Here is a 19254-nt window from a genome sequence, read left to right on the forward strand (position 1 = left end):
TAAAAGAAAGAAACTGAAACAAAAAGTCTAATTTCTAGAATAGACCACGTATGACTGAATTGAGATGACGAAAATCTTATGAGCACAATTTGTCATGTTTTTATCCTCTGAGGCCACAGTGTGTCAAGTAGACAGATTGTGGTCTAAGACAGGCCTGTAGACAAGTACTGATTTGCCTTTTTAGAAGGTTCCGTCTCCCTTTCTGAGTGGGAGTCTTGAAGCAATCACATATTTGCTTACCCCAGACGCGGACTCACTTTAGATGACGCTCTTCTGTGGGATTTTGCTTGTTCCCTCTGTCTGGAGCAGAGGCCAGGCTGAGGCCCTGGAAGGCATATTGGCCCATCTCAGTCTTGGGGTGTCACGTTCTTGCTCTTACAAGGTTCCCCTTTCTAAACACTGGTGATATTTTCTGTTAAATGGGAATATTCTGATTTCTCTTTTTCCCTGTTCCTCTCTGAGTCTTCTCTTTGAAGTTAAGTAATGGTGTCATACTGTTTTCTAATGATATTTGAATAATTAGACAGAATGCAAGCTTGGCTGTGGCATCGTTTTTCATATTGTAAATCAGGAGTTGAATTCTGTTTCTCCAAGGGGGGAATATTTCTTAGTAGCCTTGTCTCTATTCCACTTTCTTGCATATTCCTGGGATATTTTGCATATTCTCAAGCCTGAAAAATCTCCCAGTGCTCCACTGGGTGGATGTGCAAGGGTGCTGGCCTGAGGGGGAGGGGGCAGAAAAATTGAAACAAACCTCAGGTCTTTGTTGGGGATCACAAGGTGCCCATTCCAACATTCATGTTTAGCAAGGATGCTGAGCTGTCTGACTGCTTGTTCTGGATGAAGACAGTGAGCTGGTCACAGGCCAGTCCAGTATTTAGGAAGCATGGCAGGTGCTCAGATACATAACCATGCAACAAGCACCCCAGGAGCATTTATTTATGTGTAGCAGATCTTTGGCTAATCTATGGGCTGAGACTCACATGGAAATTGCAGAGTTTGTTGCAAAAGGTCCCATTTCCACTGTTACAAAAGGGTAACAGGTATATGCTTTTTTATTTTTATTTATTTTTTTATTGAGTTTATTGGTACATTTTAGGTATACAGTACAGTTACAGTCATTATTGGGATCTTGTACCTTTACATGACAGGTCTTCGTCCTTATTTTTTCCCCTTATCCCTGCCCTCCCTTCACCCCCTCCTCCCCTTCCTGTTTACAAATACTTTATTTCCATTTTTTCATTTGCTCATATTTTTTTCTTTTCCCTTATTCCCTTTCCCCCACCCTTCCCGCTTTCCCTACACCTTTAACACTTTTCTTCCTATTTCACATTGTTAATTATCTCATTAGGATCTTATGCACTATTATAGTTTTTCACACCAGAGAAATTATTTGGCATTAACACATTTTGCGACTTATTTATTTCACTTAGGAGTATATCCTCAATATGTATCCATTTTCCTACGAATGAATCTAATTTCTCCTTCTTTATGGCTGAGTAGTATTCCATTTTATAGCAAAACCACATCTTTATCCATTTTCCAACTGATAGGCAAATGGGCTGTTTCCAAGTTTTAGCTATTACAAACTGTGCCGCTATAAACATAGGTGCACATATATCACTGTGATATGGTTCTTTTGGAAAAATACCCAACAGAGGGATGGCTGGGTCAAATAGAACCTCCAGTCCCAGCTCTTTGAGGTATCTCCATATTGACTTCCATAGTGGTTGCACCAGTCTGCACTCCCACCAGCAATGGTGAAGGGTTCCTTTCTCCCCACAACCCTGCCAACATTTGTTATTGTGTGATTTCTTGATAGCAGCCATTCTTTGTGGGGTGAGATGGAATCTCAGAGGTATATGCTTTTTAAAATCCCATACGAATTGTGAGCATGCCCTATGTAAGCATCGTGATGACTGGTAGTATGTACTTACAGTCTCACAGTGTTTTTGCCCAGTTTTTACTTTCTGAATTGAAGGACCCCAAGAATAGATGACTATGATGTTGTTGCCGTGACCTCTTCTGACACAGAAAGGGGATAAGGTGGTCTTCATCTTGCAAAGGCTGAGAAGCCTTAATGGAGGATGATGGGAGAAAGTGAAACCTTCTGTTCTTAAAATGCTGTAGGGACAGCTGGGAGATTTACTTGTCCTTAGATGTCTTGAAGTCCAAGTATAAATATTTTTCTGTGTGTGGGGGGGGGGCTTAGATGCTTCCCCAGAATACCACGATTCCATTGCCAAAGGAAGCGCTCAGAGCAGTAGCCTTCCATGAAGGAGGTCAGATACAGTTATGCATATATTTAACTGTGGTCAAGACCAATGCCATTGGTAGGCCAATTGTTAATCCAGCCATTGAAGATGTCTGAGTCCTGCAGTGGTTGTCACAGGCTATGGCTTCAAGTAGCAACCAATCACAGAGAGTGTACTAGGTCTAACAATAAATCCAGTGAGACGTGGGTTCTGTATTTTCTCAAATTAATCTTCTATTTTTTTTTTCAGATAACTTGTTCAAACCCAAAGAAAGGTGTATTTCAGAGAAGGAGATGCACATGCGATCTAAAAGGTACTTAATGGTTGTGTGACATCGGAAGAAGTTGGGGAGGATGCTTGAGGTGGTATAGTGGATCCACCTGCTGACCAGTGGGGCTACTGTTTCTAGGTCCATGTTTAAGGTCTTGACTACAAGTTTGATAAACTGGCTAAATAGAGGGCACTTTTCAAATCGTACCCTTGAACATCTATGCTACTCTCGGAAAAAATCTTTGGAAAGTGGTAGGTCTTGGATTCTGAACTGACCCAGTAATTATTCTTTGAGTGATCCCTTGGCTCTGAGCTGGAAACTGTTTTGCACACCCGCATCATTGCTCTGGGCAGGAACTGTGTGTTGCTGCACCTTGAAGAGACTTAATTTTCCAAGGAAGAGAGAAGCTGTTTCTCCTGAGGGCCTTGAGTACAACCCAAACTGGAAGCTGGTGGAGTGTGGGAGCCTGTGGGGCCTCAGAGGGAGCCACGAGCTGGCTTTCCTGGCGCTCCATCTCTGATAGGCTTGAAGGGCCTGCTGCCAGCAAATTCTCCCTGTTCTGCTTGTCTGGTTGTTGTCCAAGACTCCCACTAATTCTCCCCAACCTGGTTCATAGAAAGACTGCCATTCGTCCCACGATCTGGCCTCTTAAACAAAAAAGCAAAAGCTTAGCAGTGTTGGCCACCTTTAAGCAGCAAGTAAGATGTCATTAGATTGTAATAAGTTATCTAGCACTGGGAGGAATTATAATTAAATCAAATTGATAGTGCACTTAGAGGCTCCATTGAAATAGAAAGAATAATACCCTCTCCCCACTTAAGGCCCCAAATCTCTGCTTTTATCGTGATTATGTTGTTTCCATAATTAGGTAATTTTGATCATCTACGGGGAGCCTCTTTGTAAGGAAGTGAAAAGTGAGGAGAAGGGGGACTTTCCTATTAAAGACCTGATTCATAGCATTCTAACTGTGGTTTCTCAAAAAGCTGCTGGGTTTGAAGACTCAGGTCAGAAGTGCAAAGTTGTATAGACCTCATGCCTCAAGCATTGTTTTTTCAATTTGGTGGGAAAAAAATTCAGCTAAATCTTCCCCTCCCAGTCCCCCCAAACAAGAACTGCTCCTATGGAAGCTTGCAAACCAAGCAATTAAAATAACAGGGCTCAAAGCAGCATTAGGAGAGGGACTGTTCCCTATTGTTTTCATGAAGAGGGAACAGAGGCTCAAAGAAGGCCAGTGAGGCAGGTGATACTGCACTGGAGTCTTTGGCTTTCCCTGGCTGCCTCTTCCGATGGCCCCAGCAGGTGGATCCTGCTGTTCTGTGGAATGTGCCCTGGCAGGCCTCTGACCCTGGCTCACCCAACAGAAGCACCCTGGAGCTTTTCTTCTTTGCATTCTTTTTTATTTTGCTAAATTACATTTTTATTCAGACATGCACGTAATACATAATGATTACATTCATTGTGAAGAGTTGGTACATGTATGTGACACATCTTAATTATTTCTACTTTCCCTTCCCCTCCCCGCTCCTCCTCCTCCCTCCATCTCTTGGTTCCCTTCCCATTTACACAAGATCTATCTCCCATTTTCCTAATGTCTGTCTGTCTTTTATTTTGCTCTTATATTTGTACTTTGGATTTCTCATAGAAGAGAAAGTATGTGATATTTAAATTTGTGTGTCTGACTTAACGTTATAGTCTCAGGCTGCAACCATTTCCCTTCAAATGACTCAAATTTGTCCTTTATTTTATTAAATTACATTTTCATTTTTTTAAAAAAAAGATGGAGGCAAAGCTAAAATTCCCTGACATCCAGCTATTCTGCTCTCCCTTTCCAACCCTTTTCTTAGCCCCAGACCTATCTGCTATGATGCCCAGTTATATTTCTGTTTTAAAATAGACTTCTATTTGTACATATACAAATGTACAGTTATTTGATTGCTTTTTAATGCTAAGTGGTAGCATACTGCATGTTATTTTTCTATAGCTTACTTGCTGTTTCTTTGCTGACTTTTTTTTTTCTGTCTGTTAGCTGCTTTTTCTGTGTCAGAAGGCACAGATTATTTTCCTAACCAGTTTTGACATCTACAGAGTGATCCATTATATGAATGTACCACGATTGATTGGGGAATCTCTTTTAAGATATTACCAAATTGGGAGTGACAGAAGTGGGACCTAGGAGTTCTTATTTGAAACTCCCCAGTTGATTCGGATGGCCAGTTTCAGGAAGAAAAGTCTATGAATTTGAAAGACTTTCCATTGTGGAGCTTTGGGACACATTGGCTTTACTACTGATTCCTTTATAGTCTTCTCTCCAAACCCTTTCCTCCTGAATGCATCTATGCATGAATTCATGAAATCCATGTTGACGCTCACAGTGTGCCAGATACTATCCAGTACAGGCATTTTCTGGACCTCATGAGTTGATGCTATATAGCTGGGTGACAGTGTGTAAGAATCAGGCAAACTGAGGTTCAAATGCCATCCCACCATTAGTCAGCTAAGGGACTTCATTCTAGTACCTGATCTTGCTGAGACTTGGGTTACTCATTTATTTAACAATGGAATTCTGTGTTCCTCTTCCAACTACTGTGAGGATTATATGAGTTAGTTCATGTCAAGATTAGCCTACTGTATGATAATGAAGATGTTACCTGCTGATATTTTCACTGTTATACTGGTGTACATATGATTTTAATGGTGGAACATCTTAAACAGATTTCATCTGGCTTTCAAACATGAGAAAAAGTGAAAATAAGATGTTTTTAGCTGAGTGCCATGTGTATAGCAACACAAAGGCCCACGCTGCAAGATCTCCTGCAGAAATTAGTGCATTCTGGCAGGAATATTGGTTAGCACCAGTATATAAACAGTTTCTGTTAGGAGAGAGGAAAGAAGTGTCCAGAAGAAGGGTCTTGGGCCCTGCTTATCAGTTGGAAGCTCCCTAATTTTACATCAGAACAAGGACATAATATTTATGCCTGGTGTAAATCTGGAAAGGGCTTAATTAAAACTGCAGTAGGTTGAGAGGAAACACACACATTTCTGTGCATTTTGTATCTGCATTATAATTCCTGCTACTTCTTTTCTAAGTCACAAAAAGGCAAAAATTATGTGTCAAGATAAAGGAATTTGGTGGCAAGTTTATATTCAGAGAGGCAAAGCAGTTCAGAATCTCTCAGTTCACAAGTAAGGAATTATGATTGAGAAGAGAGGGACAAGAAAAATGACTTCTGAGTAAACACCTTTCCTCTCCAGCTTGCCTGTTGCATTGGCACTGGAAGCACATGGACCTGGTGCCATTCCCTGCCTCACAGCTGTGTTCTGGGGACATCAGGGAAGCCCTTCATGTCAATGTCTGATGATGTGGAAAGAGCCCACATGCAGTGCTCTTCCTCTGAAATGTGGGCACCTGCTGACACGATAGGATGTGCTCCACTGCTGGCACACACAGCCTGCTACCATTCAAAACATTCTCTGCATCTGTTTCAGAATCTATAATAACTTGCCGGAAGTTAAAAAGAAAAAGGAAGAACAAAAGAAAAGGGTGATCTTACAGAGTAACAGACTCCGTGCTGAAGTCTTCAAAAAGGTAATGGTTGGACGCCAGCAGGTGTGATGTGTGTGGCTCACAGATGTGAACATGAATTTGACATCTTTCTTTCCCTGCTTCTCCAGCAATTACTGGACCAGCTTCTTCAAAGAAATGCAGTCTGACCCCAGGCTGCCCTGCTGACTACCAGGACCTGGGAAGACTTCAAACACTGCATAAGCCATTAAATGTACCATTATCTTCATGACATGAAAATACTTATTTTGCTTTGATTTTTTTTCATAAAGGAAAACGCCACTTTGTGAATGACTGACCCAAACAAACAGAAAGAGTAGTCCTCAAGGAAATAGGTCAATAATTTGGTGGACTCCCAAAGTATTAACCAAGCCCAACACTGACTTTAATAAACTGAAACCAGATGACTCAAGAGTTAATATAGCAGGCTTTCTCTCCTTTGTTTGGAGACAGCCTAGCAGATCCTCCCCATAATAAAGGCTTGTTATGGTTCTGGTCTGGTCCTGGTCTCCAGCTCTTTTTTGCCTGACACATCTGGTGCCGAGGTCTGGGAGGATTGAGTGACTATCCCCCATGGGATGGGGTCGATTGGTCTTTCGGCTGCCTCCTCCAGACCACATCTGCTGAGCCAGGACCTCCTCAGGGCTTTTTACCTTTGCCATTGCTGACAACTCATATCCACACCAGTCACTGATTTCAGGGTGACTCTACTCAGGTCCTGCATTTTGTTCTCATTTTCTCCCTCTGGGGATTTCTTGGAAATCCAAGCATTTGGTTAGAGAGACCCTCTCAGACTACTGGGCCAAGGACTGTGCCTCTGGGGGATTCCCCATCAGCCTGACTCCTCCTATTCCCCGCTTCCAGGGACTGGCTCAGGGATTATCAAAAGCAAAGATGTTCCTCTCTTTTGCCCTCCTCCAAGGGAGCTAACTCCTCCTCCCCTGCCCTAACATGGGTGCCCAACAATCCAAAGCTCCTCCCTCAATGCCTCTTGGCTGCCTCCTGGCACATCGTCTTTCCCTTAGACTGTTGGGACCTGACTTTAAGCCAAAACGATTTTTTGCAGCCAAGTTTGACCTCAGTACAAATTAGATAATAAATCTCAATGGCCCAAACATGGCACTTTCAATTTTAACACACTGTGCAATTTGTGCAATTTTTGTCAACACAATGGCAAATGGTCAAAATTCCCCTACCTACAAGCCTTCTTTCTCGCCCCTCCTTCTGTCAAACCTGATCACCCACTCAAGTACTTCTTGCTCAAATTCCTTCCTCCACCCCTCCCAACTCCCACCTTCGAACCCAGCTGATCACTCACCACGCACACTTCCCCCACCCTAATACCCAGACAACTCTTCCATCTCCTTGAGCACTTCTTCACTTCTGCCATCTTGAACCTCTCCACTACACATGGACTTTCTCCCTGCTTCTCCAGCCCCTCCCAAACGTGAGTGTGAGTTAACAGTCACTTCTCTGCTTGCTCTTCCTTCCCCAGCTTCCTTGGAAGAGAGCGGAAAGCAAGACTGCAAAATTAAAAAAAAAAAAAATCTTCTCCTGGCCCTGCCTATTTACATATCAACAACTTGTTTGGCAGGCTGCATGACCAAGAAATTCCATCGGTACCTATTGCTTTCTATATAAATATTGGAAAATAAAATAGAAGGTTTTAAAACAATTCAAAGAAAATATAATGCTTAAGATTGGAGCTCAAAGACCAAATGCGAGGTTACAGCCCAGTGTCAGCTACAGACTGCTTGCTCCATAGTAAAATCAGCTGCGATGTCCTGCCAGGCAGGAAAATCTTTAAAAAAAATGATAAATTCTGGCTAATTGACAAATATACCTTTCATCTTCAACTTAAAATAATGTTTCATTGGTGTTTGGTTTCCAGATGTTTAATTGATGTATTTGAAACATTTCTTTTACATTGCAAATTCTTAAATTGTAATTATAGGATTAATTTGATCTTCTCTCTACTTTCTGCTTAAAGACTTCTGACAATAACTATAACACAAGATTATGCTACTGTTATAAAGTGCTTTTACTCCTGCTTCTAATTGCAAGAGATCTCTGTTAATTGATCTGCAAGTTTTGACTAGTCTTAATTAAGAAATGTTATAATTCAATTGGCCAAATATATTTGAGTGCACTCTAGTTTCATAAATTGTCTTATATGTTTGTCTGTGTCTGTCCAATTGTTTGAAAGTGTTTCTCCAGTCATATTTTTGGATCAAAATGATATCAAAGATACAAATAAATTGTTAATTTCTACAACCTGGTTTTACAGGTTAAATAAAAAATTGTCAAGATAATTAAATATAAACTTTTAGGTTTGGATAGGCTCCTGTTGGTGGATAAAAAGCAGCTGCTCAGAAAAATTTATTCTGGTCTTTGTTCACTAATAGGAGCCCCAATAATTTTCATAGTCTTATGGGAACTATACCCCAATAAATATCACTAAATATGTTGTTATAAAATGTTTACATTTGTTGTTGTTAAGGGGTTAAGTTCTAAATATGTTATTGTGATGTTTATAATGGTCATCTTCAAAATATAATATTTTCTGTGAAACAAACAAGGAATTATTTAAAAAGATCCTTTTGATACCAGGCTATACTATAGGACATAAGGTTTCATATAATTATGATTATGATTATTATTACTTTTCTGGTGTACAAAATATATTCATGTTTTCTGACTATACAGGTCTTCCATCATATTGTTTATGACAATAATCTTTTGATCCAGGTATTTGCCCTTCTCTTCTGCTCCACCTACTCATGATTACAGGTACATTTGTAGTACCATACACTTTCCTTAGATGGCATCCTATCAAAAGGTAATAACTTAAATAAGAGTTTACAGTTTTTAGTTTGTATGTGTTTTTAGAGAGGAATAAATATGTTTAACAATGGCTATTTTATACTAAGATACATATCTAAATTTGTTGAAAAATAACATCATCGTGATTGTCATGCTAAAATATTATTATTGTTGTTGTTATGTGTGGCTCCTGATTCAAAGTTTTTTCTGTTAATATTCTACAGGAAATCAACTACTAGAACAATTATGATTGATAAAAATAACAGTCCTCTAAGTATATTTTAGATTCCAGGGTGCTTGCTATCCAGATAAAGTTATGATAGTTAAACTCACTGCTCCTACTCTACTACTGATGTCACTGATCTTCTCTTCTGGATGTTCAACCACCAAAGGGCAGAGACCAACACTGAAAGGTAACTGGACTAAGAAGATCACCAATATTTTGTCCCTGGCCCTCCAAGGTCATCAAAGATCAAAGGTATGAAGGAACCTTTTCTACAACACCTTGCATCTTTGGTAAGTCACCCAACCTCTTGAACAGGAAGATTGCTGGACATCAGAAGACAAATGTACCATGTGCCAAAAGAGGGTGACCAAGAGAAAAATCTCCCCATGCTTTCACTGAAAGCAACTTGGTCAAGCAAGGCCCATGACTCACCCTAATGGCTGACACTGACAGTAGCTGAGAGGCTATATGTATGGTTCCAAAATAATGCCTAAAGAGACTTAACTGACCTTGACAGATAGCAAGATGTTCATATTGATTAACACGGGTCTCACTTTAACTTGGTCTTAAACACCCAGAAGAAAAGAATAACCAAAAGAGGCAATAAATGAACAGGCACTAACAATAGACTTTTGAGGCCTACCACTCCACCTCCCTATAAAGGGATAGATCTCCAAGTTGTAAACAAGATAACCCATTTTCAAAAAAGGCTACTACACCTATTTAATACCACCCTCCACTCTCTCCCTGTCAATATCTCAGACTGTTGGATGTGTACGTCTATTTACCCCTGCTTGTTCACTCTAATTCCTGTCCCCCTAGATTTTAACCTGTCTGTCTCAAATACTGGCTGTTTATCCGCAGTTCTGGGACCCTTTGCTACGGGTCTCCCATTCCCTACACAAACTACTAACCTGACATGCCTGGGGCAAAATGACATCACTTGCTTTGCTTGCTCCCTCTTTATCTCAGAAGGATATCTGATCTGCCTGTCCAATGGCCTGCACTTCATATGTAACCTAGAGGCATTCTGATGCCTCAATCAGTCTGATATTTTCTGTTACATATCCTTCCTTAGCCTCCCATGACCATTTATACAGAAGCCCAGATTCATGTTTAATCCCAGCCCTTGGGAAGCTGAGGCAGGAGGATCACTGTGTGTTTGAGAGCAGCCTGGGCTACATAGTGAGTTCCAGGTCAGTCTCCACTACATAGTGAAACCCTGTCTCAAAAAAACAAAACAAAACAAAAAACCCCGAAAACAGAAGCCCAGATGTCTAAACAAGTTCTCACCCAGAACACAATCAGAAAAAGGGTAGCTCCCCTTCTAGTCCCCTTCTTAGTAGGAGCAGGGGTCCTCACTAGGATGGTAATGGGATAGCGCACATTTCTACATCCACACATTTCTATCAGACCCTGTCCATAGAGATTTCAGAAGACATGGATAAAATAAGCCAGTCCTTAAATACAGTGCAAGGTCAAATAAATTCTCTAGCAGCTGTCCTGTTGCAAAATAGAAGGACCCTGACATGCTGACAGCAGTCCAAGGGGGAACATGCCAGGTGCTAGGTGAAGAATGCTGTTATTTTGTTAATCATTCAGGGATTGTTGAAGCAAAGGTTAAAGAATGACAGTAGTGTATTGAAGAGTGCAAGAGATGATGGAATACTTGGGGAACAGACCAAAGCTATTCCTGGCTCCCTCCAGTTATGCCTTGGCCACTTCCCTTGTTGGGCCCACTGGCTTGTATATGTCTTTTAATCATGATAGGGCCCTGTCTGTTTCTCTGTTTTCAAAAATTTCTTGCAGGAACGCATGAGGGCGTTTACCAACCAGACAGTCATGGAACTTGTCGTGGCTACTGAGATAGAGGGAAGAAGCCCCCACCTACCACTGCCCCCACCAGATTCAGGTTTAGCCCCAGCCTTCACCCCCTTTGTCAGCTTGAAGTAACTCTTGAAGGAGAGACCTTCACCCAACAACCATGAAACAAAAGCCTGCAGTGTTAGATTTCCCTCCCCTTTAGATGGCCCTAACTAGTGATGACACAGCCCCTCCTAGTGATGTCACAAGCTCCCCCAATCTCTAGCCGCTACATCTCTCAATCCCACCCCAGCTCCTATAAGCCCCACCCCAGTCCTGTTAAAGAAGATCCTGTTCTGCCCTGTTGCTTTCTCTGCTTTGTTCAGAGACAGCCCAGAAGATCCTCCCCATAATAAAGGCTTGTTATGGATCAGGGCGGGGGGAAGGAGTTAATATAGCAGAAGCTGCTGCCCAAAATGTGTACCTGGACCTGGCTTATCACAAAGCGGAAAGCTCCTGTAGCGAAGAATAAAATCAAACAGTCTAGAGTACACAATACAACTACTCTTTGGTTACCAAACATTAAATGTTTGTTAATGGCCTGAATGTTACTGAGATAGGTTTGTGTAATAAAGGCAAGTGTCTAAAGACCTGCTTCAGAAAGTAATGTTCCCACTTGAAGTTTTTAACGTCTGAATTTTAATCACTGAAATACTAACTGTTCCTTAATTTTTAAAAAAGTTTCCAGTAATTATAACAAAGTACACCTCCTTAGCTAGTTCATTTTTAAAGCACACTGATGGATATATGGGGCTATTTGTTTTTCTTGTAAGCATCTGAGGCTGTGGAGGTTGCACAGTGATGAGCTTTACTCCAAAATATCTCCTTGAATTCATGAAAGCAGAAGTTGTCAATTGGGTTTTTTCATGTTTCTCTGATTTTTATCTTCTCATCATTTTACCTCTTTAATAGACGCCAGAGCACAAGGTTAAAGAGGAATCTGGGCCTCTAAACTTAAATACATGTGTTAAACCTCCATGATGTTTGCCAAGAATGGGCACCAAAGCTTGGAAAATATGACAATAAATAAAGAAAACAATGACTCAAATTATAAAAAAAATCTGGTGGAGAATTCCATGTAACCCACTAGACTTAGTCCTCTTCATTTTTTGACTTCTGAGTTTTACTTCCTGCTTCCTTGATTTTTCCTCCCTGCCATTACCACCCAAGCAGAAAATCTTAATATACTCAAGTGTGCTTAGATCTCTGTGGAATATTTTTTCATCAAACTTCCTGGGCCCAAATCCATCATTTTTAAAAAAACAGTCCCAACATGCCAGTTCTGCAAACTCCATAATGTGGCTCATCGGATACTGTGTTTTAAAATGTGCTTCCTCTAATACCAGAAGCTCACCCTGGGAATTAGAAGATCACACGCTGCAGACTATGGAGCAAGCAGACTGTTTCTCTGTGACCCAGAACAGTCAGAGTAGTCCTCGGCTACCCCTCACACTACCCTGCATACGGCTCTGTCTTTGCTGAGCCAAAGAGCCTCTATTTCAGTGGGAGTTTTGCAGGCAGAATTAGCTGAATCAATGTGTAGGGGATGTCAGTGTTTCCTGCATCCCAATCCTTCTTCCTAAAGAAGCTGTGCTGTCAAATGGCCTCATGGCTCCAGCTCTGCCAATTGTTTTCCCAAATATTTACTGTATCCATTAATTATAAACATGAATCTGGGGAGTTGAGAACTAGTTTGTACAACAAAAAATTGAAATAAATGCAGTGATTGACATAATCTGATCTGCGCAGAGCAGGGGAGATTAATGCCACCACGGCCTTGGTGTTGCTCTTCTCCACCACCTCTGGCCATCACAGAGCCCTTCCTGGTGCTTCTGGTGCCGCAGGGAGCTTGTGCAAGAGAAGCAGGGATCTTGAAGACTGCAAATCTCATTTGATGTATCCCTAGGAATGAGAAAGCTTTGAGGATGCTGTAGATGTCCTGGTGACACCTCTGTCTCTTTTCTGAAGTTGTTCTTTCCCTTCTCTCCTCCACCACGGCATATGCTGTGCCCTCTGTCTGAACTGCCTATGCTTCCCATGTCTGCTGGCAACCTACTTAGAAACCACTGCCTCTGTGTTCTCTCCTGACACACTGTGCCCACTCTGCTCTGCCCTTCAGGAGAATTAGAAGCTTCACTTTCACTTCCCCATTGCCCTTCTGTTCACAAGAGGTGGTCTGACAATGCCATTAGGTGTGGTGACTTGGGAGCCTAACTGCCTGGATTCAGATCATGGCTGCTATTGCTGGTCTGTGGCCCTAGGCATGGTTATCTATATGGCCCAGCCAGGAGAGAGAAACCACACAGTAATTTGAATGAGAAAATTTAATACACATACATATTAACCACACAGAGGACAGATATAGCAAGGAATTAAGTCAGTGAGAAGTAAAAACAGCCCTAAAGAAGACAGGCAGGAACCTAGCCCTAGGAAGAGGGTCCCCTCCAATCCTGGTGTGAGGGAACGGTTGTAGCCCCACAGATGGCGGAGAACTTTCTGCTCTACCATGCTGATGGAACTTGTTGAAAATATATCTTCTGGAACTTGTCAGTTACCTGGCTCTGGGATACACAGAGAGCTGTCTCCTGAGGCCCTGTGCTTCAGTACCAGCTCAGGAAGGCCATGAAGTCCATACACTTCAGAAGCCTGGCTCTGGAGTCTACTGAGAAAACACGGGTTCTAGAAAGCTACCTTTTTTTTCCCTCCTGCAGCATCTCTCCAATGGCGCCCTCTACTGGTAAAGCTTTGCCAGAAGGCGAAGGGAGACCCTTCAAAGGGCCTGAATCCATTTTCACAGAGCAGCCAAAAATGGTGAATTTGGAAGTAAAGGAGAATACAGTCAAAGATCGACGCAGTAAGTCATTTAACTTTACTTCAGTTTCCTCATCTGCTAGGTGGTGACAGTTGTGTGCCTCCTTCAAGGAGTTGCTGTGGAAACAGTCAGTGTAGGTGGAGAATACGGAAGGATACCTGGTCCAAAGCAGACCTTAGCACTGTGTTTTCCATCCTAAGCACAGGTGGGAGAAGGAGCACAGGGACTGTATGTTGTTTGTTCCCCGAACCTCTTAGCTTGGCAGCGAAATGATCCAAAAGGTCATTGAATCATGGGCACAGCTGCAGCTGAAGTCACTCATACATGCAGGATGCTTCATAAACTTATTTTGATCTCACTCGTGTTCCTCTGACCCTTAGGGACCATTGCAGTAATATGGCAAGCTCGCTTAAAGGCCAGTTCCAGAATTTTTTGAAATCAATAGGCCTCTTCCAAGATGCTATACTGAATATCTATTTACATTCTAAGTGCCTTCTAAAATAAATATTTTAAATCAAATAGATAGTATTTAAGGGAAATCTTTTTTAGATAAAAGTCTTGAGAACTTTTTTACTTGTTTTTCTTCAATATCTTTGGATATCATCTAAATTTAGGGTGCTAACACTTCTAGACTGTTCTGTTATACTTTTTAAAAGATTAATTATGTCAGCTAACATTTCAAAAAGAAAATGCTGGATGGAACCAACTTTAAAAAAAAAATTCTCAAAAAACTTGCCATCATTACAAACCAGTGTTCAAGTCCTAAAATCTAAAGAAAAAGAAAAGTCCATCTGAGATTAGATGCATTAATAATATTTCTGAGGACAGTTTTTAACCAACATGCCTGAGGTGGAGAGTGGACAGCCAGCTCAGGTCAAGGCTGGAAAATAAAGTCTAGTTTTTTGTTGAACTGATTTTTCTTTCCTATTGTTGCTGAAATCATTTTGAATCCAGGCAAATGAAGGTTAGATATCTAGCATCTCTTCTCTGTTGTAATAAAGTTGTAATAGAAATATAATAATGTTATTATGTTATAATAAATATGGCAGTAAAAGCCATGATGAATCGCATAGTCAACACTTATATTGCTCCAGGAATTGGCCTCCATTGCCCATGTTTTTTAAAAATTAAAATCAGAGCTGGGTGTGGTGGCACACGCCTATAATCCCAGCACTCAGGAGGCTGAGGCAGGAGGGTCGCTGTGAGTTTGAGACCAGCCTGGGCTACATAGTGAGTTCCAGGTCAGTCTCAACTACATAGTGAGACCCTGTGTCAAAGAAACAAAAAAAAACACAAAAAATTAAAATCAGACTTTAGGAAAAACTAAAAATTCTAAGTAGAATTCACCATTGGAACTTTAGTAAGTCAGTTCCATTCTGGAATTGACCTCTTCACATCTGTGTGTTCTGTTTCTGGTACAGAACAAGTTCTTAATGATTCATCAGGTAGCAGGGGTTAAAGACTCGTAGCTGACGTTCGTGAGTCAGGATCAAACAACATCTATGATAACTGGGGACGTGTTACCAGAGGGCAGCAGCACCAGGCTGTCTCATGATGGTCTCTCTGACTTCATGTTGAGGAAGAAATTTCTGTTTTGGTGACTTGTCCTTTCTACCAGCTGGTAAAGGAATACTGGGAAAACAATGGCCTTGGTTTTTCTGCTAACGTCCATTGCTAACTCAACTTCATGGAAGTTGTGTGCTCCCTGGGTGAGTCAGCAAATGCTTGCTCAGTGGGAACAAGGCTTTTTGAGAGAACTATTTGTAAAACAACCAATCATGGGAGAGTGGTGGAAAATTCTATGTCTCACAGAGTTCTCTCATTTCAACACTTACTGGTTAAAAAAAAAAAAAACCAAACTGCAGGCACTTGAGTCATCTCTGAATTCATCAAATGACAGTAGTCTGATATGAGTGGCGTTAGATGCCAGCTGACAAGAGGAGAGGAAGAGGAGTAGGATGTGGCTGCCCAGGGCAGGCCATCTGACTGTTAGAAAATAAGAATGTGATAGAAAAATGATCTGTTGTGGGGTTTGTGTGAGTAAGTTTGCATGTTCATTAAAAGCAAAGCAAATGATCGGTTAAATGATTAAAATGAACCCATCAGCAGATGGTTCCACATGGTAGGATTCATAGATTGGTACTCTCATCAATACTTGGTAATTGCCCACTAATGCCTAGCTCTGTATAAACCTTTTAGAATTGGCTATCATTGGCTGATGCTCCGGGAATGAATTGCTCTGAAAATCACTCCAGCCCTCTCTGTCCCCATACTGTGAAAATATTTCCCAGTTCAGACTGGTGAACAGGTTGTTCAAAAGCTGCTTGAGATTCCATCAGGACCCCTTTTCTCCAAACCTGTGCTGCTTGTCTGGGAGTGCAGGGTCCTTCACTAAAGCATGTTGTAGCCATATGGAATGGGGCAGCAGCAGCTTTGGCAAGTCTCCCCAAGAGCCAGGCTTTTTTTTTTTTCCCCAAGTCCTGTCAGTTGCCTCAGGCACAGATCTGACGCTGAGATCCCAGGAGACCTTCTGAGGTAGTTATCTGGGCTGTGCATAGGGGTCAGAAGGGGGATGGTAAAATCCCTCCATTTTTTGCCTTGCTTCTCTAAGAATGTTCAAGGTCACATTCTAGATGCTGCCTGACTTGCCAGGGTGCTACAGGAAAAGTGACTTTAAGCAGTAGTCCTTCTCTCAGATCTTAGCACTTCAGGAACTAGGATTGGGAGGAAGAGCCTTTCCTTGACTTGAGCATCATAAAATCATGTTGCATTATTCATGTCAAACCTTAAAAGGGAAGAGAAAGATGACAACACAGAGGAGAAAGTTAGTTTCTTTAAATCATTTATTAAACAGCACCAAGAGTGAATGATACAGAAAAAGGTGTCGTTTTGGTGACCTTCAAAGCACTCTCTCTCTGTTTCAACATCTTTACTTTCCTGGCATGCATAAAGTGGTGTGACAGCTGTGACTGACATCAGGGAAAAGACATTACTGCTGGCACTGTGTTAACTCCATACGACGGCAAATATCCTGTTGTCAAAGTCAAACGTGCTGCCTGATGTACCTGCCCAGTGATGTACATAAGGGGGAAATCACAAATCTTTTCAGTGCTGCCAATTTATAAATGCGCACTTTAATAAATGCACACTTTTGTATTATGTCCATGTGGTTCCCACTTGACTGTTATTGCACTGACACCAAAGGGCTTAACAGTGACAGCCACTTAATTGGTCCATATGGCCCAGTATGTGCTGACCATTAAAAGCTGCTGTGTGTGCACACAGAGTTTGTGCTTTGTTCATGTGAGTTAGGCCAGATTTAATTGTTATATGCTGACATCATTATAATACCAGGTCTTGCTCTCTTAGCTAAAATATTTGTTCAAGTAAAAGATGAAATTACTCAATTGTTTTCTTTCTTTCTCCTTCCTTCCTGCTTTCCTCTTTCTTCTTGTGGTAGCCTGTGACATTTCATTTATAAGACTGAGCTTGACACTTTATAATCGATAATTTTCTCTTCATGGATTAAACTGGAGTGTATGGATGTTGTTATTTCTAAGATTCATTGATTTCGATGGCTGAATGTGTTTTTTGTTAAAGTATTTGTTTCAGATTTGGGTGTTTCAACTCTAATTCTCAATTAGCACTTGAGCAAGAGTCTGCCTCCTCCTGCTGGCTGTACACCACTAAAGTGGCTTCTGACTGGTGGGTGGTCAGGCACTCCTGAGGAAGGAGAGAGTCTGAACAGAAGACTCTCTGACCCAGGATGCATTCCAAATGTTTTTAACAATAACAGAAAAATTTGAGAGAAATGCTCACCATGTGCCTGGGATTTACTTGTTTCTTGTTTGGTCATAGCACCCTCATGCAGATAAATTGTAGCCACTTCATGTCCCACCCCTGATTTCCCCATTTTCGGAGCTTCTCCACTGCCACTAACTGTGGAGACAGTGAGTTAACATCTTGTCTATTGAGAATCAAAATGTCCACTTTAAAGGTTCTGTTTATTTAAAGTGTGACAGCCTTCCAAGGTTTATATTAGGTCTTTCAAATCCTGCCTTCACTTTCTCCTTCGCAAGATGGCACCCAGCTCTAGTACAGGGTGGATTTCCTGGGGAAAGATTCATAGGAGAGAGCTTCAGGTCTGCCTCCCAGGTCCTTAGATATTAATGGATTGCTACGGACTGATTGAGTGGTAATATTCACACATTGAAGCCCCAGTACCCAGTGTGGCTGTATTTGGAGATGGTCCTTCAAGAAAGTAATTAAATTTAAGTGAAGTCATAAGTGTGAGGCTTTGATCGACTAGGATTAGCATCTTTATAAAAAGAGACACCAGAAGGTCACTTTCTTTGAAAATGCACAAACAAGGGGCCACATGAGTACGCAGAGAGATGACAGAAGCCTGCAAGCCACAGAAGAGACCCTCAGATGAAACCTATGTTGTTGGCACCTTGATCTTGGTTGGCACTTTATGAGAAATATATTTTGTTGTTTAAGCTGTCCAGCCTAGGCTGGCAATTTACCCATTCTCTGGCCTCTGCTACCCAAATCTATAGCCATTAAAATCCCAGGCCTAGGGCTATTGGTGATTGTGATTGTTGATTGTGATTGTTGTGATTGTTGATTGTGTTCTACCTTTGCATTTGCAAAGACTGTGTCTCTCACCTAGACCAAAACACCCAAGGGTGGCCACTGTGTCCTGCTTCTCTCCAGAAACTGGTGCCCATGGACTTCAAGATGTTCTTTCAGTTTGAAGACGTCAGCTGTCAGGTCTTAGCTTTCCTGTTATATTACCAGTTGTGTGTCACAATTCTTTTATATCTCACTCCGCCTGGAAAAGACAGCATTGCTCAGGTTCTCGCCCCAAAGACAAAGGCAGTAGGACAGACAGATACTTCTCTAATTCCAAACAGAAACTGCTGCTATGTTTGAATCATTATGCTGAGAGATGAGAAAGACTGGTATGTACATGTAAATAAGTGCCATTCATAAGCCTCGGACCATTCTTCATGCAGACTTTTCTGCATTGTCTATCTTCAGGGCTGTGAAGGGTGTGCTCAGGGAGTGAGGAGGTAAGAGACACTGGCAGCAACAAGCAAGGCCAGAAATTAGAAAGGAACTCCGACTCTCAAGCTGTCTAAGCTACATCAATGAAGGAACTTTTAAGGCAAGATTTTATCAACTATAGGTCACAAGTGCATTGAGATACAAAAATTCAAAGTTTATGACTTTCTGCTATGGAATACAGGCATTTTTCTTAAAAACATATATTATTAATAACCTGTAAAATTTTAACTTCATCTAAAATGCATTATTAAAAACATAATCTGTACAATGTACCCACTGGTTTTCTCCAGACACTTTACTTAGAATCTCAAGCTTCCTCTTTCTTGATATCAGTGAAGAAAGTCTTCTACGAAAGTTGATTTATAATGATCA

At 41.4% G+C, this 19254-nt stretch overlaps 2 protein-coding genes across 4 annotated transcripts in view; both read left to right on the top strand.

Moving 5' to 3' along the window:
- CUNH10orf90 (chromosome unknown C10orf90 homolog) overlaps positions 1-7914 on the top strand; it is an 80915-nt gene extending 73001 nt beyond the window's left edge. For all 3 annotated transcript variants that reach the window (XM_010620908.2, XM_010620863.2, XM_010620948.2), the window contains 3 exons: positions 2505-2568; positions 6013-6112; positions 6199-7914. In XM_010620908.2, coding sequence (XP_010619210.1) covers positions 2505-2568; positions 6013-6112; positions 6199-6237 — 203 coding nt within the window. In that variant the 3' untranslated portion in view covers positions 6238-7914. The remainder of the gene's footprint in view (positions 1-2504; positions 2569-6012; positions 6113-6198) is intronic.
- A 1381-nt stretch (positions 7915-9295) lies between these two features.
- Adam12 (ADAM metallopeptidase domain 12) overlaps positions 9296-19254 on the top strand; it is a 405947-nt gene continuing 395988 nt past the window's right edge. The window contains exons 1-2 of the mRNA XM_033761360.1: positions 9296-9324; positions 13712-13854. Coding sequence (XP_033617251.1) covers positions 13722-13854 — 133 coding nt within the window. The 5' untranslated portion in view covers positions 9296-9324; positions 13712-13721. The remainder of the gene's footprint in view (positions 9325-13711; positions 13855-19254) is intronic.

Source organism: Fukomys damarensis, unplaced genomic scaffold (assembly GCF_012274545.1).
Source record: "Fukomys damarensis isolate Sample0158 unplaced genomic scaffold, DMR_v1.0_HiC HiC_scaffold_8, whole genome shotgun sequence".
In the NCBI taxonomy this organism is placed as follows: Eukaryota; Metazoa; Chordata; class Mammalia; order Rodentia; family Bathyergidae; genus Fukomys; species Fukomys damarensis.